Here is a 26,245-nt window from a genome sequence, read left to right as displayed (position 1 = left end):
TATGTGTAAGGTCATAGAAATCCCTGCACTCATTTTAGATTTTAATTTGAATAATGAATTCAAACTCGCCACAAATTCCACTGTTTCTCAGACTGTGCTTGTAACTCAACTTGATCTCCCCTGTAAGTTGAGCTCCTTAATCAGAACAACAGGTGGCTGGCTTTAGAGAATTTCCAGTATTTTAGAGTTTTAACAATGTATTATTTATGGATTCTTGGATTCAAGAGAATTTGGATTCCAGGGCCAATTTCTCATTTGGAATAGTGGCTGCAGCTCCTTGATAGGAAACATCTGGATGAGGGTGGTATCTACCTAACTGAGTTTTTCTTATTTCATGAACAATGAAATATTTTTAATCCAAACAGATGACATCTTTGGGGGTGCTGCCTGACTGTGTTCTGTCCCAGGTTCCTATTGCTGACATAGATATATTATTGAAGGAATTAAGCCCTTAAATCTGCAACGCTTTAGCTTTCTTAGAAATGTATGTTGTTGTGTACATGCTACTCAACCAGATTCTCTACCCAGGGGGGCCACACAGAGGTGACGCAGTGTGAGAAAGCCTCTCTCTGTGGAGATGGGCTATGCGGGACAAATCAGGCTGATTCATTTAGTAATGATTCACATAATTCTTCAAATTTTGAATTGAGATATGATTTATATAATTTGTTCAAATATAAACACACAGCTAAATAAATTCAAATGGCTCTTCTTTCTTGAGGGATTCCATCAGTCATTTCTAAGCCCAAACTAAATTGTTTAATCAAAATTTCCCAGGATTTAAAAACAAATACTCTGCTGAACTCAAAACAATACTATTTTTCATCCAAAAATGGTAACTGATGGAAGTCTTTCAGAACAGTGTCCACAAAAGAATTAGGAATAAAATTTTAGAGTAACGTGATTGCTGCTGATTTGCAAATCTTATGCTATGAATCCTTAGACATTTACCATTAGTGGAAGACAGTTACATATAAACCTGCCTGTTCATGAAAATAACTTCCCTAATGGTTTTAATGCACATTAGTGTTCACATTTCTGAGGTCGCTTTATTCTCCTGTAAACTGTTTTTCCTAGTCAGATGGCTTGCGAAAGGTAATGGTGATTTGCAAACCTGTCTTCAACAGCTTGCCTGTTTTATTGGTAGCTTTCAGAGGGTGGGGAGCTGAGTCTTTTTCTGTTAGATCTGGTGATGTTAAGTGGCTTGCTGCTCAGAGCTGTAGGGCTGAGGGCTGACGGCTGTGAGCCCACTGCCCAGTGACAGCCCCATGTCATTCCTCCCAGGGTTTCTCAAGAGCCTGTGAAATGGCAGGAGGATGCTGCTCCTGTGACGGAACAGTCCATAGCTGCTGCCATCAGCTGGGTTGGGAAACTGACTTTCAAGTTGGCCACGAGCCAGGCTGGCCGCCTGGACGCTTTGCTGGAAGCTGGGAAAGACAAAACCGTGAGTGTGCATCCATGGCTGGCCCCAGGTCACGGAGGTGGCTTCAGGCTTCTTCCTACTCAGTACCCTCCTACTGTCCTTCAGCTGATCTTGGTTCCCTCCCAGCAGCATCCCACCGAGACCCCATTGTTGGCATTGAAGAGCCCAGAAGTTTTAATCCCATTCACCTCTGAATTTGGAAACAATTGAGAAATAGTGACAGTTACAGATGGGGACCGAAATAGCTTCAGTGATGGCTGAGCTGGACCAACCACAGGAAGATCCTCTAATCTCTGCTCCCTGAGCCTGGCTGGGCTCCTCCTGTGAGGTGACTGACCTTCATTTAGCCAGTGCTGGGAGAGCCACATGCTGCTCATGGCCTACAGGCTTCGAGAAGGGATAGGGAGTTAGGCAGGGCTGTGCGTTCTCCTGACGAGATAAATCAGTCCATCTGTGATGGGGAGGAGAGGTCAGAAGACTTTTCATAGAACCCTGAGGATGAGGAAGTAGGGTTTCCCCCCATTCATGTTCTGAATCCTTCCCAGTTTCTCTTCAGAAACAGGTCTATCATGTGCTTTCCAAGATACAGTATATCCACACTGATGAGTCATCCTAATGTTATGTATTCACATATGCTTTTCTATAGGGACTTCTTGGAAATAAGGCTTTGGAAGAGGGGTTGAAGTGGTTGTGTTTTATGTTCTTTTAGCCGGAAGGGTGTATTTTTTGTGAGTGAACTAATGATGGAACTTTAAGGGCAGTGGCAAAGCAGTAGAGAAGTACTCGGGAAGGTGGGATCCTTGGGCCAGCCTCATCTCCCTAGATGGGGGCAGGTCTGCTTTCCTTTGGGATATGGGTGCCTATTTAATACTTACTAATCAATTAACATTACTTAATAGCTGATTGCTTCTCTGCTTGGACTCCATGCATTCTGTAGATTTCAAGCTTTACTTGGTTGCATTAAGACAGCCTTTCTTGACTAAAGAGACCATGTGCTGGCACTTAGAAAGGACAGCCCCCAGTGGTCACCAGACTCTTTATTGATACTGAAGATGGTGCTTTGAAGTTGGAAACACATTCTCCTCACAAAGCCAGAGGAACAAATGTTCTGCATTAAAGAATAAAATAAAGGCTATTTTGTTCTTTGGCCTTTCAAGTTTGCTTTAACATCTGTTAAATTTCAAGCGTCTGGACACCATAACAAGTATTCAAGAAATGGAACATTTCACAGGTTCTGGAACGTGTGTGTGTGCACGCATGTGTGCATGCTTTGGATTAGCATCTCCCATGAGTGAATCCTGAGAGGAACCAAGAAAGTGGGTATTGTCTTGTGTCCAAAGATTAACGTGGTTGTTGGGTTTTTGTATCAGGGCTGCATGAGTAGAAAGGGCTGACAGGTATGCTTGGTTACTGTGGAGGAGGATGCTCAGAGGCTGCTGGCCTCCTCTGGAACAGGTCAGCTGGGAATATCGAACAGAGAGGGATGGCTGAGGAGGAGGCTTTGAATCCAGAGGAGTCAGGCAGAGTGTGCAGGTGTCACAGGAGTATCTAAATCCTGGCTCTAATGGTAGCACACGGAGAGCACTATTGGTGGATGAATTACTTGTGCCTTCTGTGCAAAAGAGCCTGGTTTGTGGGAAGAGCAGCCTTAGGGGTAGTGAGGAAATGTTTGGCAGTTTAGGGGGGCTGGCATCATCCTCAGAGCCCATGACAGGGCTTCTGCTCTTCAGTGTCCTTTGGCCCCAGGGCACATCTTTCGGACATGGCAACTTCCCAGGCCTTTATGAAGAGGGATGTTGTGCCAGGAGGTCCTGGAAGGCCTGCCGGTCCAGGATGTGAGGGTTCTTCAGGAAGGAGAAGGCTGAATACCTAAAGCCCCCCAGGAAGGCTGAGGGGCATTGCCTCACCTTTTAGCAGAAGGCCACCTGCCCAAAGGGCACCTGCATTTCTCTTTGTGTTCTATCAGCCTCTCTTCCATCTACCTGATAGGCAAAAATTTGTTTACTTTTAAAGAAAAAAATCATATTCACCAGGAGACTAAGTGGGTGAGATAGAGACAGACCCACACGATTCCATAAGGAGCCTTTACCACTGGGCAGTGAGCTGAAGGACCAGTCACAGTCAACCTGGCATTTCAGTTACTTGTTGACAGTGGTTCAGGCAGGCATCAAACCTTTTCACCTTTGTGTCCCTAGCAATGGCAGTGCCTAGTAAGGGCTTGACAAATGTTTGTTGACATTGGAGGATGAAAAGGAAATAATGTTGATATTCTTGAGACTGGGGGCTAGACAGGAGTCCAAGAGATTCCCATAGCCAAGCTACGGTACAGATTGGAGTTTTTTTAATTGAAAGGAGGTGATCTGTGTAGGACCAGGCAGGTGAATTTGCTGAGCCTTATGTGACTCAGGTGGGCACAGTGGCTGAGGACAGGTTTGTGGGAAGCCTGGGAAGTAAAAAAGTTGGTGGTCAAGGGTGTCAGGAGGAATCTGAGAAGTGAGCAGTCACTACCATGAGGGGAATCAGAAAATCAAAACTGGCCGTACCAGGAGAGGGCTGCCACAGGGACAGCGAAGATCTGGAAGTTAAATCCAAGCTCTGGAGTTGGTCAAAACTGTTGCAATGGCCGAAGTTACATGAAGAAGGCAGAATTTTGCTAGACCACTCACTGCTGTTCTGGTTGACTTCCATTTGTCTTCCTTGCAGAGAGGACATTTTGTTTTGTTTTGTTTTGTTTTGAGAGGGCATCTCTCATTTATTGATCAAATGGTTGTTAACAACAATAAAATTCTGTATAGGGGACTCAATGCTCAATGCACAATCATTAATTCACCCCAAGCCTAATTCTCGTCAGTCTCCAATCTTCTGAAGCATAATGAACAAGTTCTTACACGGTGAACAAATTCTTACATAGTGAATAAGTTCTTACATGGTGAACAGTGCAAGGGCAGTCATCACAGAAACTTTCGGTTTTGATCACGCATTATGAACTGTAAACAATCAGGTCAAATATGAATATTCGTTTGATTTTTATACTTGATTTATATGTGAATCCCACATTTCTCCCTTATTATTATTATTTTTAATAAAATGCTGAAGTGGTAGGTAGATGCAAGATAAAGGTAGAAAACATAGTTTAGTGTTGTAAGAGAGCAAATGTAGATGATCAGGTGTGTGCCTGTAGACTAAGTGTTAATCCAAGCTAGACAAGGGCAATAAAACATCCACGGATGCAGAAGATTTGCAGAGAGGACATTTTTATACCCAGAGGCCTTCTGACAGACTAGAGCAGGGGGGCAATCAGAGCAGAAGCAGCCGCCCCCAGACTGACTCTTCTTGTCCTCCAAGCGTGGAAGGTGTCCAGTCCTCCTTGGCTGGGCAGAATTAAGGTTGCCATGGGAAGCTGCAGAACACATGGGCCAGACAGAAGAAACATTTCAAATGCAAACAGAAGGGCTTCCCCCTATTTTATGTAGTATAAAGTGGCAAGCATTTTTGATTCACAGTAAAATAGTTGAATGGAGTATTTTCCATGTCTTGTGTTATCATATTCTGTGCAAATCAGGATTTCAGAAATGCTCGTCAGTGAGGAAGCTGCTTCTGGTCCTGGCTACTACTGACCCTCATCACTGCCCTTGCCCTCAGGGAGCTCAGAGGTTCTAGTTAAGGGGAGAGGATTCCTATGAGGATGGTTGCTCATGAGCCATACAACCTCCTGGACCCAACTTTTGGTCAGTGATCAGGGAGTGGGAGGTGAGGAAGTAAAAGCAGTGTTGTCTCTGGCTACCTCTTGTCCCATGCTCTTGCTGTCACAGTTCTGGGATTCACCTTCATCCCCAACAGGTGACTGGCCCTACCATGATAAGCCAACAAGGTGAAGTGGTTGAAAGCAAGGTCAGGCAGCCTGGGTTTACAGGCCACAAGGCCAGGTCAATGACCTGTCCCGGCCTCAGTTTCTCCATCTGTAAACTGGGTGTGATGACGAGCATTCATAGTCCACAAGTCTGCTATGAACATTGAATAAAATAATTCACGTTAGCTTGTCATCCTTGTCATCCTAAATAGCAGGTATCCCCACAGTCACTTCACTTTTAAAAGGCATTTTGCTAATTTTGGGGGGATAGGGATAGAAGCCTATTTATCTTCCTGTCTGGTTTTCTCAGTGTCATTATGTGAGCAGAAAGGAGAGGCAGAAAGACAGTGTGCAGGAAGAGAATGGAGGTGGGACAGGTGGTCTCCATGTAAAGCATGTCCCAGGAAATCTGTGGCACAAGTAACTAAGTCGACTGAAAACATAGGTAATTAAGAAGCTGAGTAATGAACTTAATGAATAATGAATAACCTTATAGTCTTAGTAAAGGAAAGGAAATCCTGACTTATGTTTTAGTTTGATGAAATCTTGAGGGAAACACATTTCCGCACAAGGATTTCAGACTTTTGGGCTGCTGCCGCCACAAAGAGGCTGAGTTTGCATGATGTGCAGTGGAGGTGCAGGGTGTCAGAAGCACAAACTACCTGGAGACGCTTGTCCTTGCTCACCCCCCTGTTCACCTAACAAACCCTAGGAAGTCCCCACTGCGTGCCCATGTCTGTTCCCCTGCCTTGGGCCATATGTGATTGTAGATCCTTATGAGAAGATGCCCCCCCGTCCCCATGCTGAACTTGGGCGCCGACACTAACACTACCAATAGTGCAGCTACATGGGAGCCTCGTTATACATCCTGCACAAGGTAACGCGTGACACCAGAGGGGGGAATGAAATAGGATGCATTTGCTGGGAGAATAATCTTAGTTGCCTAATAAGGAACCTGGAGAACATTGTTCCCTCTTGCAGTGTTTGTCCTGCCTGTCTTGCCAATGGGTTTCAACCCTGGGTAAATTCGCTATGGATTCAATGTGACCAAAAGAAATTGACAGCAAAACGTTCTTTGGGGTGAAAGGGTTTATTACTCTACTCCGCTTGTTCTCCTGGCAGTAGGTTGAGCACTAGTGTCTCTGCCTCTTCCCAGACCACTGGGCCGAGCTCTCTATATAGCACAATAATAGCTTATTCCCTAAAGGTGTGGAAGTGGTAGCCTAGCAACAGGCCAGTTACATCATCAGGTGGTTTAATTCAGTGAGGATCCTGGCCATGGGAAACCCAACTTCCCCACACTGCCTCTCGGGTGATTGACTGCAAGAAAGGTACAGTATTTCTCAGTCTTTACCTCCCATTAGGTACTTTTTAAAATCAGGGAGCTGGTATTGAAAGGTCTGAGATAGAGAGTTATGGGGAGCGGTGGAGGGATGGGATTTTTTTTTGGGCTCAGATGGAGGAAGCTTGTTGCTGAAGTAGGCTGCTGTCGACTCCCACTCTGGCCTCCTAAGCCCCAGCCTGGGACCCCAGACCCCTGCCCCCACCCCCTACCTCTTTGGGCAAGGTCTGCCCCAGCTGCCAGAGAGAGGTCGTCTTAACCAGTTGGGAGCCAGCCTTACCGCTACCTTTCTGTGTCAGGTGGGCTTAAGTCCCAGGTTTGAAGCTGAGGTGAGGCAACTAGCTGTTTACCTTCAGCTGACAGGAGTTTATGATTAGTGCAGAGAAAGGCTTATAAATCCTAAAGCGATGGTGACGTTTATTTATCCCTTACTACACTCATTTTCTGGGGCTTCCTCCCCAGTTATCTGTGGAGACAATCAGTTTATTTTTAGGGGCTGAGTTAGATGATATATATTTCTTGCTCTTCCTGGTTTTTGCTTTCTGTGAATTATATACACACATAATTTTAAGCCATCTTGTTTAAGCTCAGTCATGAGGTCAACTGCATTGTCTCCCTTTTCACAAGTGAAGACACTGAAGCTGAATAACTTGTACGAGGTGTGGATAAAATGAGAGTTCCTGTGGCCAGGATTCTCAACTGGCCCTGGTTGACTAGCTCACTGTACACCCGTGAGCAATACATCACTGTTGACTCTATATAAAGAGCTCTGCCAGTGCTCACATGGGACACAGTGGCGGGGCTGCAAGGCTGCAGGAGAGCAGAGGCTGGAGTGGTCTCAGCACCAAGGACAGAGGCCCAGAGGACGGCTGTGTGGGATGGCTGTGTAGGCAGAGAGGCCCAGAGGATGGCTGTGCGGGATGACTGTGCAGGCAGAGAGGCCCAGAGACAGAGACAGAGACCAGCTTGGCTGCGTGCAGACTCGCTCTGAGTGAATAGGAGTTTAGTGACTGACCTGCCACCTGGACATAAAGTTGGGTATAACCCTTTCACCCCAAGAACGTTTTGCTGTCAATTTCTTTGGTCACACTGAATCCATAGCGAACTTGCCCGGGGCTGAAACCCAGTGGTAAGACACAAGGCTATAGAACTCTCCAGTGGCAGGGGAGACAACAATGTGGCCGACAAAATCCCAGGGAAGAGCAGCAGTGTGGCTGAGGCTGGGGTGGGGCTGCAGCTACAGGGCCCCCTGGGGTGGGTTTTACGGCTCTCAGTGAGGCAGGCAGTACTTCGGGATAGTCTCCTGCCTGGGTGAGGTGTGCATCTCCCAGATGCCTGGCTGGAGGTCCGGGTGTATGCGTGCACGCCTGTGTGGCTTCTGACACAGGGTTGTCCATCCTCCCATTCTTCTCATGGCCTGGCCTGGCCATGGGTGGATCTGGCTCCTGACCTGCTGTGTGAAGTCAGGACAGCCTCACCTCCCCAGGCATGTGTTTTCCTGTGAGATGAGAGCAGAGGATGAACCAGCCAGGAATATGCCCTCCTTCCCACATTTGGTCTTAGACTATGGATGGGTGAGTTTGTGCTGTAGAATTCGGACACGGCTGCTGGAAATGGTTAATAAGCTTCCTGCCATGGGGGCTCTGTGAACAGCCACTCCTGACCTGTATAGTGTACTTGTGGGATCAGAGGAAGCAATTCTTCCAGTCTGCCAACAATATTCGTCCCATGCAGTACCCGAGACCACGGCCTACCTTGGCACCAGAGCTTGGATATCTCACTTCCTGACTTTGACCCCAAGATGGCCTCACAAAACATTGAGCAGTGCTGCTATTCTTTCTGCTCTCCCTGCCTCTGAACAGCAATTTTGTAGGAAGTGTACTGCCACCATGTCCAGTACATGCCTGACCTTGCTTTCAACCACTTCACCTCGTCAGGGAGGTAAACTATTCCTACTACTGTTTTGCAGATTGAATCCATTTACTACTTTGTGGTGGGGGATGTTCCTGAGGAATCCAAGGAGCTTCTCCTTCAGAGGGTTTTGGAGATCCCATGTCCTGTCTGCACAGTGTCCTTCAATGCCAGAGGAGAAGGCACTATAGCTTTCTTAAGGGATCTGAGTGCCCAGACGCACAGCAGGTAGGCAGAACACGTGCTCCCGAGTGACAGCCAGTGAGCTGCCTGCTTCCACCAGACCAACAGTGGGTCTTGGATTCTCTGTGGTCCTAACCCATCTGTCAGTGTGTTCTTCCTCTCTTCCAGTATCTTTAGTTTCCATGCTCCTTTTCTTCTCTATCCTGTACTAATCTTACCTTTTTATCTTCTGTAATTCTGATACTTTGACATTTTGAGACCTTGCTGACCTGGAGAGACTGCCCCTTCCCCATAGCTGATTCCTGAGATAGTGAATGACTCACCCAGAAGTGCACCTTTCATGTGCAAACCAGCTGCTCCAGAGCCCAGCTCTCAGTCCAGACTCTCACACTCAGGACCACCATTTTCTGCCCGATCACCCCAGGGCCAGATACCAAACAACTCAGGATAGGCCCTACACCCCTACAGGCCCTAACCCCAGAGCCCACTGACATCGTTCAAACTAGCCAATCCTAAGCTTGCTTACCCTGCCTTACCTATTCTTTCCTGCAGACTCTGCAGCAAAGATTCCTACACTTACTTTTTCTTTGTTCCCTCTGACTCCTGACCAACCCTGGTGCTGCCCTGTGTGGTATGATGTGCCCCCTCTCGTTGGGAACTGTATTAGTTCAGGCTGTTATAGCAATATATAGACTGGTGACCTTAAACAGGAATTTATTTGTCACAGTTTCCAAGGATGAAAAATCCAAGATCAAGGTGGTGATTGATTCAAGTTTCTGGTGAGAGCCATTGTCCTGGCTTGTAGACAGCAACCTGTCCTTGCTGTGTCCTTTCATGGGGTGGCGAGGGGGAGCGATCAGGTATATAAGCTCTCTGGTCTTATTAAAAGGGTACTGATCTTATGGGATCAGGGCCCCACCCTCTGACCTCATTTAACCTTAATTACCTCCTGATAGGCCCTCTCTTTAAATCCAGTCACATTGGGGGTTCAGGCTTCAACATATGGATTTGGTGGGGGGGAGACACAATTCAGTCCATACAGGAACTGTGAGTAGCAAACTTTCTTTTCAGTGGCAATTGAACCAATCTGCTGGCCTCATCATACCTAAAATAATAATTCTACATTTTAAAACATACCCCATTGCCCTATGCATGTGTATATAAGTGTAGGTCTCTAGTGAAGTGAGACTGGCTATGTGGTTATAAGGACAATGACTGAGTCCTTTCCTGAGTTAGCCTGTCTGAAATGGGTATAATTCCTGCCCTTAAGCATTTGTTCTCAAGTTTAATTGTTCATCATATTTGCCTGGGATGCTTAATAATTTAGAGGCCTGAACTTCACCTTGCAGGCTGATTCCACATAATAGTGGATATCCTGGGAATATGCATTTAACCCTTCACTTTGCTTAAGAACTACCTATGCAGTTTGATTAAAATGCAGATATCCTGGCCACAGCCCCAGAGATTCTGATTTTCAAGGTGTAGGGAGGGCCAGGAATATGCATTCTTCACAGGACCCTGGTGATTCTAAAGGGATCACTGCTCTTAAAGCATTTTGCAATCTTTTAACATTAGCTGCTTGGTTTCAATTCTAGATTTCTAAATCCATCAAATACAGAAGAGCTCATCGTCCCACTTTCACTAGTGGAGAGAATAAAGGGGGGCCTGCAGAGCCACTGGTCTTGCTTGTCCTCTGCTCAGCTCATGTGGAACTCTGTCTCTGGGCAGGTGAAAGGGTAGGGTGTAATTTAACAGAGAAAAAGCTGCAGTTCCCCTTCTGACTTTTAGGCCATGCACCAGGGAGTGTGACTTTTGCAGAAGAGGACTAGGTGCAGCATTCCCTTCTGTGCCTGCTCTGGCTCTCACAAGCAAGCCCACCCCACCAGCAATCGTGCTCTTGTCTGCTCTGCCCTCTGCCAGATCCCGAGGCTCCTAGTTGGTCTGCATGTACCTTCAGCTGCTGGGCCCCAGCTGAAGTACAGCTGTTATGGAACTGTAGGAGTGTGTCCTGAACATCTCAGCTTGCAGGAAGGCTGGACTCTGGGTCCTCCTGTGCCCAAGACTGTGACTGGGCAGAGTCACCAACCTGCAAAGCATGGTCTGCTTTTGGCACAAGTGAGGCTGCTTGTCAGCCCTGTTCTTTTTTCTAATATGGAGAACAGACCAGAGAGTGGGAAATCCTAGGCACCAAGGGCCTTGGCACGCAGCTGTGGGGCCTGCCAGCACAAACCTCAGCTGTCCCCCTGCTGCCCTGCAAGGAGGTCACAGTATGAAGGAAGCTGCTGTAGGAGGCAGGCACGACCAGGTTAAGAGTTCATCTGCCTGATGAGGGGATGTTAGCCTGGCTTGCTTGTTGCTATCAAATCATTGTACTAATCTTGCCTGAAACCCTTTGGAAATAGGACTGAGGCTTTCCATGGCCCAGGCGAAGTCCCCAGACCTCTGGCCACCAGTCCATCCCTCTGTGCATCCCAACCCATTCTTCAGGAGTCTCTCTTCATTGAGTGAGTGAGTGGCAGAGGTGGAACTCTTGAGAGGCTAGAGGAGCATTATTCAGAGCGCTCCTCTGCCAATCTGAAAGAAATGTCCTGCTGTTACTGGCTTTCTGGATTCCAGACAGTTGGCTTCCAGGTGCACTATACCAGCACTTCTTGAGCTTTAAGATGCACACGAGTTTACTGGGGTTCTTGTTAAAGTGCATATTCTGACTTAGCAGGTCCAGGTGGGGCCTGGGAATGTACATCCTTAACCTGCTTCCAGGGGATGCCACTGCCATTGCTGGGACTGCACTTCAAGGATTCAGGCCCTGAAAACTTGCCCACAGAAGAATTCTTTTCATTAGTGCTTAGCTTAGGTCCTGGGGAAGAGCGTATTTGCCGAGTTAAAGTTGTCTGAAGCCTGTCAGCGATAGGCCAATGAGCCAATGGTCTCTGTTGCCTGGCTTTCAACGCTGAACTCACAGGGCACTGTGGGGCCTCATCAGACTGTCAGCTTGTCAAAACTGTTGATATGATTGAACCCTGGGAGCCAAAGATAAATATAAGTATAGGGTATCATTTTTCCATGGTCAACAAATACCATTTGTTGTCCTAATTACCCTTTAATGAAGAGAAGGGTCATCAATTAAAGTCCCACACAGTCTCAGCTCTCTGTTCTCTCCTGCCTCCCTGTCTGTCTTTGTGGGACTAGACAAGGTACAGGGAAGAGCAGGGAACTGGCTAAGATGGTGGGCACCAACAAATACAGTCACAGTTTTGGGAGAAGGAATACGCATGCACAAAGAGCACTTATTAGCCTGATGCTGCAAATGTGTTCCTGTTTCAGATTCCATGCCTTCGCAGTGAGAACGGAGTGTGTGGAATTGCCTGCATCCTCCACAAAGGCTGGTGACAATGTAGCTACAAGGAAACTGAAAGGAAAACTCCCTCCAGGTACTTGGGATTGGAAAGCAATCCTGTGGTTTATATCTTAGTAACTTAAGATCATCTGTATCACTAGGAAATAAAGCACTAGGGAGAGACTAACCACGTCTTTTGTATTATTTATGTGACACAAGGGCAGAGGTCATGGGTGTTAATGGTGAACTTGTCAGCTTAGCAGCCAGGCTTTTACCCAGCGAAGTGGCCTAAGTGATGTGTGTTTATTACCTTGGGCACCTCCTGGAGACATGGCCCTGGATGTGTCAGTGCCAGACTTAGTTCTTGGCCAGGTGGAGCTGCTCTGCTGCCCAGGTGAGCAGGACACTGGCCAGGATGTCTGTTGTCCCTGTGGGTGTGCTGCCCTGCCCATCAGCCACAGCAGTGCTTGTAAACGCACGCACACCATTGACCTGCCCCTTGTGAGGGCCGGGTCTGCTCAGGAACCTCTATGGAGGCTGAACGAACTTCCCTTCTCATTCAAAGAATGTGACCAGAGAATTTAGCAGGCATGAAGAGTGAGCTCAGAAAATCAGTGAGAAATAAAGTTGTGATTTGGGAAAGGTCCTAGATGGGACAGTCCCTCAGAAAGCCGGGAGGTGGAGGTGTCTCCAGCGCTGATGAAACTGCACAAGGCTAGCCGACAGTGCAGAGAGAGGCAGGGAGGGAAGTTCCTGTTCCACTGGGAGATGACGTGGCCCAGGGGTGGTTAGCAGTCCGAGAAACCCATCCCACCTCCACCCTCGTGCTCATTTCTGGTTATACACAGGAAGAATCCTAGCTTCAGTATAAAGCAGGGACTCCTCTTTGGGGGTAGAGAAGAAGCTGCAGGATACATCTGCTTGAGCTTCCTCCATTACTTAATGGTATGGCAAGGGCTCCCAGGGGAAGGGCACGGGCCCTGAGCAGAGGCAGTTGTGGTATCCAGGCAAGGTGGTCAGATGGAGGCAAAGGCAGGTGGATGAGTCACAAAGCCTGTCCCTGACACACGCTTTGTGGATTCTGATTCTTTGTGCCCGAAGTCGAGCAGGGGAGAGGTTTCATCCTAGAGCTTCCTGGGGACACTGCTTTATGTAACTTAGGACTTTGTTGTGATGCTGAGGTGCACATCTCCAGAGAATTTGAGAAAATGTCAGCTGATAAGCAGGGCTGATGCTAATCTAAGAAAAAGAATTATTTCAGGACTTATGCCATGCTTATCAGAACTAATTTTCAAGATTAAGCCTCGTGGGCAAATGATTCAGTCAGGGTAAAGAAGACAAGAAGTCACCAACTCCCCAAAGTGTGCCAATTGCTGTAGGTGGGGTTTAATTTGGCCTACAAATTCCCTGGCAGCTGAGTTGTAAAGGGGAATATTTATGGCTGCATAGCTTACATTTTCAGCAACTCCCATCTTCCCAATCTTGTGACACGTACAAATTAAATTATAGATAAAAACTTTTTTTAGACTGAAGTTCTTGGAGTGTGGCCTGCCACTCTAATGCCATTTCAATGATCATATGTTCTGAATTTGGGGAGAGAGTCCCAAATACTAAATAAGCAATCATGTCTCCTCTGTCCATCACAGTATCCCAGAAATGCCAAATCACAGTCCATCTCTCCCACTCAAAAATGGCCCAGAAATCCTTGGCAGACTGTTTTGGTTTGGAAAGTACGTGGCTTCCAACTGGACCCCAGGCCTCAGAGGCAGTTCCTCGCCCTATCCCCAGTGGGTTCCCTCTGCCCTCTCACCCCAGCTGTTTCAAGCATTTAAGAGCATCAGGTCTCACAGGCCCCTGTCTAGTCTGGGAGGGAGGGTGCCGCCTCAGTAGTTCATTTTGCCTCCTGTTGTACAGAACAGAGAGACTCTTATGTAAAGGGTCAGAGGAACATTATGTAGAGCGCTAACCTGGCCACTGAAAGAAACTGCCTGCTGTTACTACCTTTCTGGATTCCAGGTAATTGGCTTTCAGAGTAGGACTTGCTCTTACCCCAGGCACTACACCAGTGCAAGAAACTCTGCAGGCATGGTAAAAACAGTTTTAAAAAAGTGTAGTAAAATATACATAACATAAAATTTACCACCTTAGCCATTTTAAAACGTATGGTTTTGTAGCATGAAGTACATTCCCACTGATGTGTAACCAAGCTCTAGAACTCTTCATCTGTTCCCAATAGACAGCAAATCCCCATTCTCCACTGCCAGCTCCAGACAGCCACTCTTCTACTTTCTGTCTCCTAATGTGACTACTTTAGCTACTTCATATAAGTGGAGTCATACACTGTGTGTCTTTTTGTGACTGGCTTATTTGACTTAGTATCCTGTCTGTGTGTTGCACGTGACAGAATTTCCTTCCTTTTAAAAGCTGAATAGTATTCTATTTTTATGTATATACAAAATTGTATTTATCCATGTATCTGTCAGTGGCCCCTTGGGTTGCTACCACCTTTTGGTTACTGTGAATAATGCTGCTGTGAACATGGGGGTGCAGGTATCCCTCTGAGACCCTGCTTTAAATTCTTTAGGGTATATGCCCAGAAATGGAATTTCTGCATTATATATGCCAATTCTATTTTTAACTTTTGAGGACCCTCCATATTGTTTTCCATGGTGGCTGCACCATTTTACATTCCCACTAACAGTGCACAAGTTTTCTACATCCTTGCCAGCATTTCTTATTTTCTTTTCGTTTTGTTTTGTTTTTGTTAGCAGCCATCCTAATGGGTATGAAGTGTATCTTCTTGTGGTTCTGATTTGCAGTTCCCTAATTTATTAGTGATACTGAGCATCTTTTCATGTGCTTGTTGAAATGAGTAATATTATAATGCAATGTTTTAAAAGTTCATAATTAAAGCAAAAAAATCTGTGATGACCAGAATGTCATAATTTGAAATAGTTTCCAACAAGGATATGTCAAGCCATAGTGGAACCTGAAGTAAAAGTAAAAATGTATGCCTCTGTATTTTACTTATTTTAATAATTAATTTGTTTCTAGGTTATTAGAGTAGTTGAAAAATATTTAAAAGTTGAAAAACAGGTATATGAAAGTTATATTATCTTAACTTTAAATATTTGGGGAGTATATTCATAGCACTTGTTAAAGTTTTATATCCATCAAATGTGGCAGTGCTCACTTGGACCTCCCCCTTCTCGCCTGCCCCCCATCACTGTTGCATAGGCCCCCTGCTTTCCAGCCCTGTCTAAGTGTTTGCTGTCTCTTGAGGCAGGGCGCATTCACTCTTGTTTGAGCCTCCAAGATGCCTCTCCTACTGCCTTTTGCTTGGGTTCTCAATCTGCTCTGTATCCACACAAACTTTCTAAGGAGTCTTTCCTGACCCCCCTTTCCCCTCTGTTCTCTCAGCCTGCTTGTGAGGCATCTGTGGCATATGAGCCACAGACAGGACATCTTTTACTTGTAGTTTGGAAAGAGTCCAAACACCCACGGATCTCTGTTCACAAACGTTGATAGGCAAGGATATATCAAATTTTCATAATCTTATTTTTTTCCACCACCTCCCTCTTATTTTCTTATACATTAGGGAAAATTATGCAGACAACTTCTATTTTTCCCCTCAGTGGACATCCCCTGAACTCAGGAAGCACAGAGTAATGACAAAAGGAAAGTGTGTGTGTGTGTGTGTGTATGTGTGTGTGTGTGTGTGGTGCAATAATAACATTTCATAATATCTCAAGACACCATTTCGGCCATCCACATCTGCTGAAGCATATCTCTATGTTTTTAGAAAGGAATGGCTTCTCACCTGAAGAGGTTGGGGTTGGGTCACTGGACTCCCAGAACATTGGCAGCACTTGGCTGGGTGGGCCATAATCCCAGGCTCATAGAAGTTGGGTGCAGGAACATGAGCACTGGGGGGACTTCTTGCCTTTCACTTCCAGAGATGACTTCCTGCCTTAGAGATTCTGCCTCCTCCCACCATATGCCCCATCAGTCTCAGATGGACTCCCCTTACTAGGGAGAACAGGATCTCTGGTGTAAATTTAGGAATTGTGGGAGATTTAATTTGGCAGACAACGCCGACCTGAAGCTATAGTTCTGTGCTTTTCTTCCTCATAGCCGTTCTTCCCCTTAGCTTTCTGCCCAGAGCTGGCTGGGTCCCAGCTCATGTTTACACATGTGGGTCCTAGAGAGGGGGTTGGCAGCTCTGTTGAGTAGCCAGAACCCTCTACTCCCAGTTTGTCTCCAGGTAGGTATCTTGCCTCTTTCTCTCTTTGTTATGGGCTTGGCATCTGCTGAAGAGGGGAAAGGGGTTCCACCAGAGTCTAGGTTATTATGGGACCAGAGAGATGCTACCTTCTGGTGCTCCTTGAGCCACCCTGCCCCCTATAGCTTGGCATCCTTTCCCTGTTAGTGTGGGTTCTCTTCACGGTGTCCGTGTATCATGGGGTACCCATACAGAATAAAATAGAGGCGTATAAACTCTAGGCATGTTCTTTGGAAAACATTCCTCTCCAGGACAGGGCAACACTTTAATTCTGCCCCTTGGGTCTGGGCTTCCCCTTTCCCCACAGTCTTCTGGCATGTGTCCCAGGCCACCTCATTGATGGCAGGTTAAGGAGTGGGTGGGGAGGAAGGTCTCCTTGTCTTGATGCCTGGCTCTTGGAGATCTGTGCACATAAGCTTCCTAAAGCCTTTAAACTTGCAGCCAGGGCTTGGCTGTGGTGACAGCCTTCATCTGCCCTGGCTGGCAGGGCCTTGGCTGGTGCTGCTGAAAATAGGCCCTCTTTTTTGAGCATGTTAAATAGACGCCTGAAAAATAATCTTTCATGCCTTTCTATTTCTGGCATTCTCATTGAGTCAAGGAAATTAATTGTTTAAGTGAACTCCAACAAGAGGCCTTTCTCCTGATTGATGTATATCTGGCCAGGACTTACAAGTATTCTATGATATCTTTGAAACTCAATTATAGTCCAGGCCACTGGGGTTTCCCAAGTCAGCAGTGACTTCTGGGAGGCCACACCCCTCTCTGCACACCAGTCGCCCATGGCTACCGCCATCAGCTAGAGGTGGCCTGGCTCTGGAGTAATGGTCCTGGAAGACTCACGGAACGCCCCCTAGTGGCATTTATGAATGTCTGGTCAAAAATACAAGGCTGGTCACTTTCTTCGATTTCTAGAATTCAGTTTAATTTTTGACTCCAGTGTCCTTCTGTCCCAGCAGATTGGTGGGAAATGAACCTCAGTCACTCTCAGGGTCCCCCTCCTGAGCTTTTCCCACAGTTCAGAGATGCTAGGCAGTGCTGAGGCATCAGAAGGGGGCTCTAGTAGTTGGACATCTGTTCCCGTAAATTGCCCATTAAATAGCCCTTGTCCCTGTCTAATGACCACCCCAGGTTGAGCAGTTCTCTGCTGCTCCAGTGCTGGGCTTTGGATGTGGGAGTCTCTTGCAGACTCTGCCCTGCCCCACTGGATTCACCATGTACCTTCCTCCCAAGGTGCTGCAGACATGGAGCTGGTTCTTGTCATCTTCTGGGACCTATTTCGGCTTTTCCCCTAATCATGGCGGTCTGCAGTAAGGTCCATGGTTGGCAGACTTGCTACCAGGAGCTTGGGTGGGCGCGAAACCTGTCTGGTTGGAGGGATGGGACTGCCTCCAGTACTTTGTTTAGTAGGGTCGCTCTGGGACAGAAGGATCCTCTTCAGCAGCCACAATTGGGTCCTCAGAAAGCAGGCCTAGTATTAGTTGCATGGCAGGTATGGCTCCCACCAGGTCCCTGGGAGGGCTGCTGCCTTGTCAGTGGATGGTCCCTGGATGGGCAGGACTGGCCCTGGACCGTGGCTGAGAAGGGCCGGAGCCAAGTTTAGGGCCTTTTCAGTGTCTCCTGAAGTGAAGATGGCAGTGTTTCCCACACGTTTCCTCAGCTGGCAAGACTGCTTGTGGACTATGGCTGGAAGGGTCTGGAACCTAGCTGAGGTCCCTCGCAGGCTGTCTGGCAGTGCAGACAGCAGTGTCTCATACTGGATCCCTGAGCTGGCCGGTCTCACGGTGGCCTGCAGCTGTGGTAGGGCTGGAGCTGCGTCTAGGGCCCTGTCCCACTCTCTGGGGTGGCAGACCGGAGTGTCTCCTGCTGGGACCCTGGGCCCTTGGGGCTGCTGGCACACTGTGACTGTGAGGGGGCTGGAGCCTTAGAGAACCTTTTCAGTATTTCCAGGGGCCTAGACACAAGTGTCTCCTGCCTGGTTCCTGTGTTAGCAGGCATGCTTGCGGACTGCCCCCTGGAAGGGACTGCAGCCTACAGGCCCCTTGCAGGACCTCTGGGGGTGCTGACAGGAAGGAGTGTCTCCTGCAGAGTCTCTTTACCAGCAAGACTATTTGTGGACTGTGGCTGGGATGGACTGGAGCCCAGTTAAAAGGTTGTTTCAGAATCTATAGTCTGACTGAGTTGGGCAGGTTTATCTCCAGGGGCTCCTGGGCCATGGTCAGTAGGGACTGGAGCCAGTTCACAGTCCACTTCAGGTTCCAGAACTAGGACTGAGGTCTGTGTGTCACCTGATGCTCAGGTGGGCATGATTCCTCCCAGGTCCCTTGTCATATGGTGCTGGTGACAGGACCAAGCCAATGGGGCTGTAGCTGGATCCTCAGGGATGTAGAACTGTTTCTGATTCTGTTGCTGGGATCACGGTTGGCAGGTCAGCGGCAGGGCTGCAGGCCAGCCTTCGCAGAACGGCTCTCCTTGGTCTCGGACTGTAGGGGCTTCACAATCTCCTCCCTTAGTCCCACAGCTCCCATGTCAGCACACTTCTTTCTGAGGATGGAAGCCAATTACTGTTTTTTGATGGGGCTACGATCAAGGGACGTCTTTTTCAGCCATTTTGCTCCAAAGGATTCTTCATCTTTATCTTTAAAATCTGTGAAGTCCCAGGATATGTTTCCATGTTGGCTCTGTGGCTGACATCCCCTGGGTGCAGTGTGCCCTCACCATGTGGACATCTAGGATTTCTTAGGCACGTTTCCTAGAATTATGTCTTTAGGTATTTGTTCTGTTCCATTGTTTTATTTATTATTTTAAAATTTAAGTTACTTAATATCTTTTTAAAGTACAACAATTAGTATGTGTCAGGCACTGTTCTAGCTTCTTATTAAATTTTAGCTCACTTAATCTTTCTAACAACTCTATGGAGTAGGTAATATTATTACCATCCTCATTTCAACAATGGGAAAACCAAGACAAAGTGTTTAAAAGACCTGTCCCAATTCATATACCTGGTGATAGCAGAGCCAGGATTCAGTTTATTCTCCTAACCATTGCACTACACTGGGTTTCTTCTTCAGAGACTCATTTTATGTCTAAAGTATGATAGTTCTCCTTTGCCTCCCATATCTATCATTTTCTCTCTAATATTTTTAAATATTTCATTTCTGTTTGTGTTCACCTTCTCTGGTTTCTTACAGTGAGTTCCATAATATATTTTCTTAACTGAATTTCCACCAAATTCAACTTAATTTCTGTGACATTTTTCTTCTTTCTTGAAGTTTTAATATTTCCTCTCCCCCTGTTTCTTGCCATCTCACTCTTGAGTTTTTTGGATTTCGGTTCTGTTTTCTTCCTTCACAGAGTTGTTGGAGTTATACCTAATTTTTAACTCTGGTGAAGTATTGGATCATAATTTTCATGTCTTCCTTGATGACATTTTTAGCATTATTCATCTTCTGAAAGTTTTGCTGCTCTCTCATTTTTTTCTTATACATATCCTTGTTGGATGCTGTGGACCAGCTTCCTTTTTATCATTCACCACTGAAAGGAGGTAGGGTAGATATCTGCAGGCAGTTCCTACGGAAGGTGGGGTAGGTAGGAAAGGGGCTATGCTCCACAACTTAGAGGCTCTCTTCTCTGCTGCTACAGAGGGAGAGTGATTCCTACAAATAACTTTGTTCTAGGTGATGGTTTGTGGAGCCCTACCTCTTTTGCTTCTTTAAACAAAATAGACAGAATTTTGCTACTAGCCCTTGTCATTGAGGCTGGAGTATCCAGAGCTGCTGATCAGGTTCACCTTGGACTTGAGGTGGGTCCACTTCCTAACACCTGCCCCCGCTCGCCGAACCACTCCGGCACGGTCTCTGTGCTTTCTTCCATGCAGGTGCTGCCCATCTCAGCCATTCTCTATGGCCCAGATCTGGATGCTATTTTTGTCTCTTAATTTGGCAGAAGAAGATATTTGTGTTTTCTTTTTCATTCTTATTTCCCCCCATAATTTCTAGGAAAAGGGGAAAAGATCCTGAGTTATGCGATTGTGTTTATCCTGGAAGTAAAGACCATCTTACATTCAAAGTTGTATTAAAGTGAGCTATAAGACCATATGTGCAACCTGATGTCTTCATCTTCTGTGTGGGATGGATAGTATCTTTCACTTTTTCTCGTCATACATTCTGGTATTTTAAAAGAATGTATTTTGTAAATATTAAAAAATTATTTTTATAATTTTTATTATCATCTGTTTTTTTTATCCCACTATTACATCAGTTATTTCTTAGCAACCATGGTATCACTTCTAATTATTGGATGAAAGTGATAAACTGTCCTAACCCTCTAAATACTTAACTTGTCACTTCAAAGGTTTTTTTTCCCTCAAGATGGTTAAAGCTGTGTGTGTGTGTGTGTGTGTGTGTGTGTGTGTGTGTGTGTTACTAGATATATTACATACAGTATGTCATTTAAATCCTCACAACTACCATGTGAAGTGAGTGATATTTTTATTCCAATGTTTCAGAAGAGAAACAGCCCTGGAGTTATTTTCTAAGGTTACACAACTGGTGAGAGCTGGAGGTCTGAGCCCAGGCTGTCATGAACAATTGGCTGTCCTGCACTCTGTAGACAAATTATAGACAATTTGGAAAATATAGAGAAAGAAGGAAAAGAAACCTTGTCACCTGAAGATTCTCACTGTTGAAAATATTTGTGTATTTCCTTCCAGTCTTTGCAATGTAACTTAGAAAAAATTAAACTATAAATACCATATTATGTACCAGTTTGAATATTGCATTTTCTACTTAATATTGTAGCAAGTATCTTTTCTTGTTCTGTTAAACTTTTGTAACATCAAAAAATATATAATATTCATTGAAATAGTATATTATCATTTTCTTAATCATATCCTATTGGACATTAGGGAAATTTCTAAATTTTTTGCTATTAGAGCTAATATAGCACTTACCTTTTTATTTTTTGGTGTATTTCCTCCTGTATTTTAGACTTCTTTTGGACTGACTTCTTGTAGTGAAAATACTGGATCAGTATGTTTGAACATTTTGGGGTGATTTCTCACATGGAATTGCTTCACAAAAAAAGGTTTTAAGACACTGTAACTCAAATCAACAGTGTATGGGGAATGCTCATTTCACTGGACTTGAATTAACATAAAAACAGTATTTCATTATTTCCATCTAAATTTCTTTGATGAAGACATTAATGTCCACTAGTAGTGAATAGTGGAATTGAACATTCTTGTATTTAACTTCTTTTATGAATGACCTGCTTGTCCTTTGCCCATTGACTGCTGGGGTCTTGTGTTTCACACCACATTGTGTGAACTCTTTGTATATTAATGACTATTAGTTGATGTTATGGCTTACGGATAATTTATCCTGGTTATTGTTTTTCCTTTTCTTTTGGCAGTATTTTATATACAACCTTAAAATTTCCATCTGGTTTTGTATGGCCTGAGTTTAAAACAAAAACAAAAATCTTTTTGGTCCCTCTAGATTTATTTTGAGGCATGGCGTGATGAAAGGATGTAAACGGATTTTTCCTTAAATGGCTAACAGCTTCATTTTCACCATTCACTTTCTGACCTTTCTTTTCTCTGCTGATGTATGTGACTTCCTCAGTGCTGTGTGGGATGGGCTTGCTCCTGGGCCGTCAGCTCTGGGCCATTGCCCTTTCCTGCTTTCGTCTTCCCTTTCTAGGGATAACCTTTTGACATAAGTTTGTTTTTTTATCTGCTCTGTGTGTTTTCTGTAGTTGTGACAAATGGGTTTGATATTATCCAAAAAACACTCCATTTTGTGTGTTGCTGGACTGAATCTTCCAAGAGGAGAGCACGTGTGTGTTTGGTTTCTGAGCTGTGTTATTTAGTGCACACACATTTTCTCATAATAGCCATTGACATTTTAAGCTCTTCTTTTCCTGCTCCCAACACATTTTACATACTTGTTTCTTTTTTCTTTTCTCTGCTCCTCCCCTCACTCTGTTTATTGGCACAGATCTGGGGAGGTCCAGTGGTACAGTTTGAAAGCAAAACAAAAGATTGAGCTGTATCAGCAGTTTGCTTATTACAGCTTCTCTTGTCAGTGATTAAAGCCTTTGAAAACTTGAAGCAATAATGTTGCATTTGTACCCATTATCAACTGGAAACTTAAAAGACTATATAAGCATGCTCTAAAGTTTCTGAAGTCCTTTGGACTGCTCCATATTAAACTAATAGAGACTGGATGAATTGGACACATTGCTGCAAACTGGTTTCATTTTATTCTGACATTTCATACTTGTTATGTAGATATTTGTAGGCATCTGCATTTCTCATAATGGTTTACTAAATTATAACAGTATCTTCAAATAAGTTAATTCTATGTGAATTATTACCAGCTGTTAGGCCTTGTATTTGGGGTTAATTCCTTATATTAGCTTCTTCCCTGAAGAAAGCAAAAAGTGCTCTCAGGCTGAGAACAAGTATGTCTTGTTTCTTGCTTCATTGCAAAGACAACAGTAGATATATCATGTACAATCATTTATTTATTCTGTGCTTACTTTGGATTGTTATATGGATATTAATTCCTTGGAAATATTTTCCCTCCAGGCTGAACTTTTTCCTCTTTGTTTTTCCAGAACTGCTCTTTCTTTTCAGGTGATGAAAAGCTTTTCCAGTGTTTTGACAAAGGCAATATGTGCTGCTTAGGGTGGTACATTAAGTAGTGCATTACATTTTAAGTTTTTCTTACTTTACTTCCCAAGACTTAATGTTCAGTCTTCTTTGACAAGAATATTTAGAGAGAAGACAGGAAGAGGACGAAGCTTCATGGCACCTACTGTGCCAGCCCTGTTGAGCTCCTGTGCAGACAGTGGTGACTGCCTGCTTCAAGGGGGCAAGAGGACATTGACTCTAACCCCTAATTCTGTACACAGGTGCTATCTAAAGACCTACCCTGTGGATTTCTGAGAACTTTTAGGAGAGGAGGCATACTCTTCTGCTCCCCTCACCCTCTGGGATCCTCTGATTGCCTGCACTGTGTCTGGTTTCTCCACTTTAGCCTGGATAAAAATTCAACTCCTTTGTTTATTCCTTCCCACCACTGTCCTCTCCAACTCTTCTTTAGGTGTGATTTTAATAATTCTACTGACCCTCTGGAGGTCGGGGAAGACTGATAGACATCCTCCCTGGCTTTTTACTCTGATTTCTCCTTTTACCTCTGAAGCCTCTCACTATTTCTTTCAAAGAGCAAAACATACCACAGAGTCTCCCCTCTGATCCTAGTGACATGTAGTTGGGGTTCATTGAGCCTGTTGAACCTGTTTATAGTTTTCATCAAATTTGGAAAAATTTCAGCCATATTTCTTGACCACAGGTCTACAGGTCAACTGCAGTTTGATTAATCTAGGATGGACTTGGCCTCCTTCAACTAATGCTATCCAGGGGGATTGATATTGTGAATAACATGAGCACAAGAGCCCAGCCAAACCATTGTCAAAAGGTTATACCTAGAAAGGGAAGATGAAAGCAGCCACGTTTCAGGCTTCCACACACAGCACATCCACTAACATTCTGCTGACCAAAGTAAATCACATGACCAAGTCCAACATCAATGGGATGGGGAGGTCTACTCCACTCACAGGGATGGGGAGGGAAGTAAATATTTGCTCAACAGTAATGCATGCTATCACAACCTTTTGCTCTTGTGTTATCCTTTTTTCGTTCTGGGAAACTATGTTTGCTGGAAGTTGAATCACTTTGGAATCAGACCTAGATTCAACCCCTCGTTTTGCCACTAACTACTATGTGACCTTAGGCAATTACCTTGCCTTTGTGAACTGTGTTCCCTCAGCTGTAAAAATGGGAATAATAACATTTACCTCATACAGTTGTTGGGAGAATTAAAGCATATAACACACAAGGAAATGTTTTACACAAAATTGGCATTCCATTAATGTTAGTTTCCTTTTGGGATTCCAAGTGGGCTTTTGTTGTAGACATTGGTTCCAGAAAGTAAAATAATCTAACAAGATAGGGCAGCCTCTGTCACAAAGAGCATTTGTTAGAATAGTCATGATACTAACCAGTTTATTTGCATTCATAATGACAGATGAGAATTGGAATTTGGACCCAGTAACTGAATACTGTGCTGTTAAACTGTGTCCTGAAGGAAGATCCATTTTCAAGGTCAATACCAGGGGTAGGCCTCCTTTTCTAGAGGAAATCGGAAGCTCCTGTTCTCATAGTAGGAGTGGAGTATACTGTGGGGCCTTTTCTGGGCATGATTTTCACCCAGGTCCTTACTGCCAGACCAGCCTCAGTGAGGGGCTGGAATGGTGCAGGAGTATTTGTAAATTAGATATGGTTGTTTTCAATTCTCAGAAGCTTTCATGGAGGGAAATTGTTCTGGATAGAGCCTAGTTATTGCTGTCTTGGGAAGGAACTTTACCTGTGGTGCTTTCCAAGGACTCATAAGAGGTATAGTCCTAATCCTATAAGGAGTCACTCTTTAGGTTATGAAAGCCCTGTGGGCCCAGAGTGAGGGGTCTATGTAGTAGTTGGGGGGCTCCTTTTTAGGAAGGATAAAGGCTTCTGATCTCTTATGTTCAGAGCAGACCTCCTCTTTTATTTTGGTTCTCTCTTCCTGTTTTATTCTTAAAAAATTAAATTCAACTGAAATAGTAAATATGTATTAGTAAAATCACATTATAGTAAAATTTTTCACTAAGGGCCTGCCTGACATCAGACTAAAAAAAAAAAAAAAGAATTTTGGCATTGATGCACATAGCCTGGAATCTGGACTAACCAGTGAAGCTGACAGTGGATGTATTTTAGGTGGCCTATGTCGTCAAGCTCTTCAGAATTAGAAATTCAAGGCACTCCAGTGGTGGGATGGGCACCCAGGCTGAGCTCTCACCACGGACAGCACTCTGAGCTTCCACAAGCCAGAGCATCATACCTTATGCCTGAGGAGGAGGAGGGCGCAAGCTGCAGATAGGCAGGCGTGGGTTAACTTTAGTGCAGTTTTACATGTACAACCAAAGAACCGACAGCTCAGAGCCTTCTCTTGCTCCCAGGAGATCAGGGCTGGGCAGAGCAGCACCTTTTGCTCTTAGGCCCAGCCCACCCCTGTCAGGTGTCATCCACAGGGTCGGCATTGCCCCCGCCCCCTGAGCCTTGCCGCCTCAGCCCTCTCAGCACAGCCCTGCTAACTGAGCAGCGCTGGTTAAGGGTGCTCACCACCACATTTGACATGTGGGACAAGAGATACACTTTGTGATGAATAAATAAAAAGGAGTATTAGGGAATAGGAAAAGGCAGTGTTTTTCTGAGAGTATTATTGTTTGTGTCTAGTACTTCTGGGAAAAGAAATGGTGTTAGAAAAGCTTCCCTGCTCCATTAGTAGCATTCTTACATCCCAAAGGGTGTAGCTGTAAAAATTTGGCTACTTTTGAAAACTGTACTTTCTTTGTGTTGGTGGAGAAAAATACATGAACTAAAGCGAAATATTGTGAAGCCAGATTTTATTTACTTTAAGATATTTGCAGGTTGTTAGGCTTAAAGAGAAAAAATAACCAAGTTGTGGTTCTTGGAAGACACTTGTGATCTTTAATTAGACATTTGAAGTTGACTGGCTCATCACTGAGGCTTGGCACTGCTTCTGTGTTTCTAATGTCTAATTTAATTGAGAAGCATTGATTGGTGCCTGTTTATCGCTTTCTGACAGCAGGAGCTTCTCTCAGAGGTCTTCTTGCTTCTGCCTAGCATTCAGTTTAATTCAATGGATGGAGCCGGAGCAGCTGCACTTCCAAAATTGTTCCTCCATTACAGTGCACAAGACTGAAAGACTTTAATGATCTCCCAGTCCTGCTCCTTCTAATAATGGGTTGCCTTGAATTTCTTATTACTGCTGTGAGAGAATACTCTGGTTAGTTAA

At 45.0% G+C, this 26,245-nt stretch overlaps 1 protein-coding gene across 2 annotated transcripts in view; it reads left to right on the top strand.

Annotated features, from left to right (window-relative positions):
* Nucleotides 1-26,245, top strand: part of VWA3B (von Willebrand factor A domain containing 3B) — a 212,119-nt gene that overhangs the window by 29,469 nt on the left and 156,405 nt on the right. For both annotated transcript variants that reach the window (XM_036880051.2, XM_057496959.1), the window contains exons 5-7: nt 1,285-1,444; nt 8,585-8,754; nt 12,034-12,140. In XM_036880051.2, the coding sequence (XP_036735946.2) occupies nt 1,285-1,444; nt 8,585-8,754; nt 12,034-12,140 (437 nt within the window). The remainder of the gene's footprint in view (nt 1-1,284; nt 1,445-8,584; nt 8,755-12,033; nt 12,141-26,245) is intronic.

Source organism: Manis pentadactyla, chromosome 2, assembly GCF_030020395.1.
Source record: "Manis pentadactyla isolate mManPen7 chromosome 2, mManPen7.hap1, whole genome shotgun sequence".
Classification (NCBI taxonomy): Eukaryota; Metazoa; Chordata; class Mammalia; order Pholidota; family Manidae; genus Manis; species Manis pentadactyla.
Note: the sequence above shows the minus strand (reverse complement) of the source record. Positions and strands in the feature narration are given on the sequence as shown.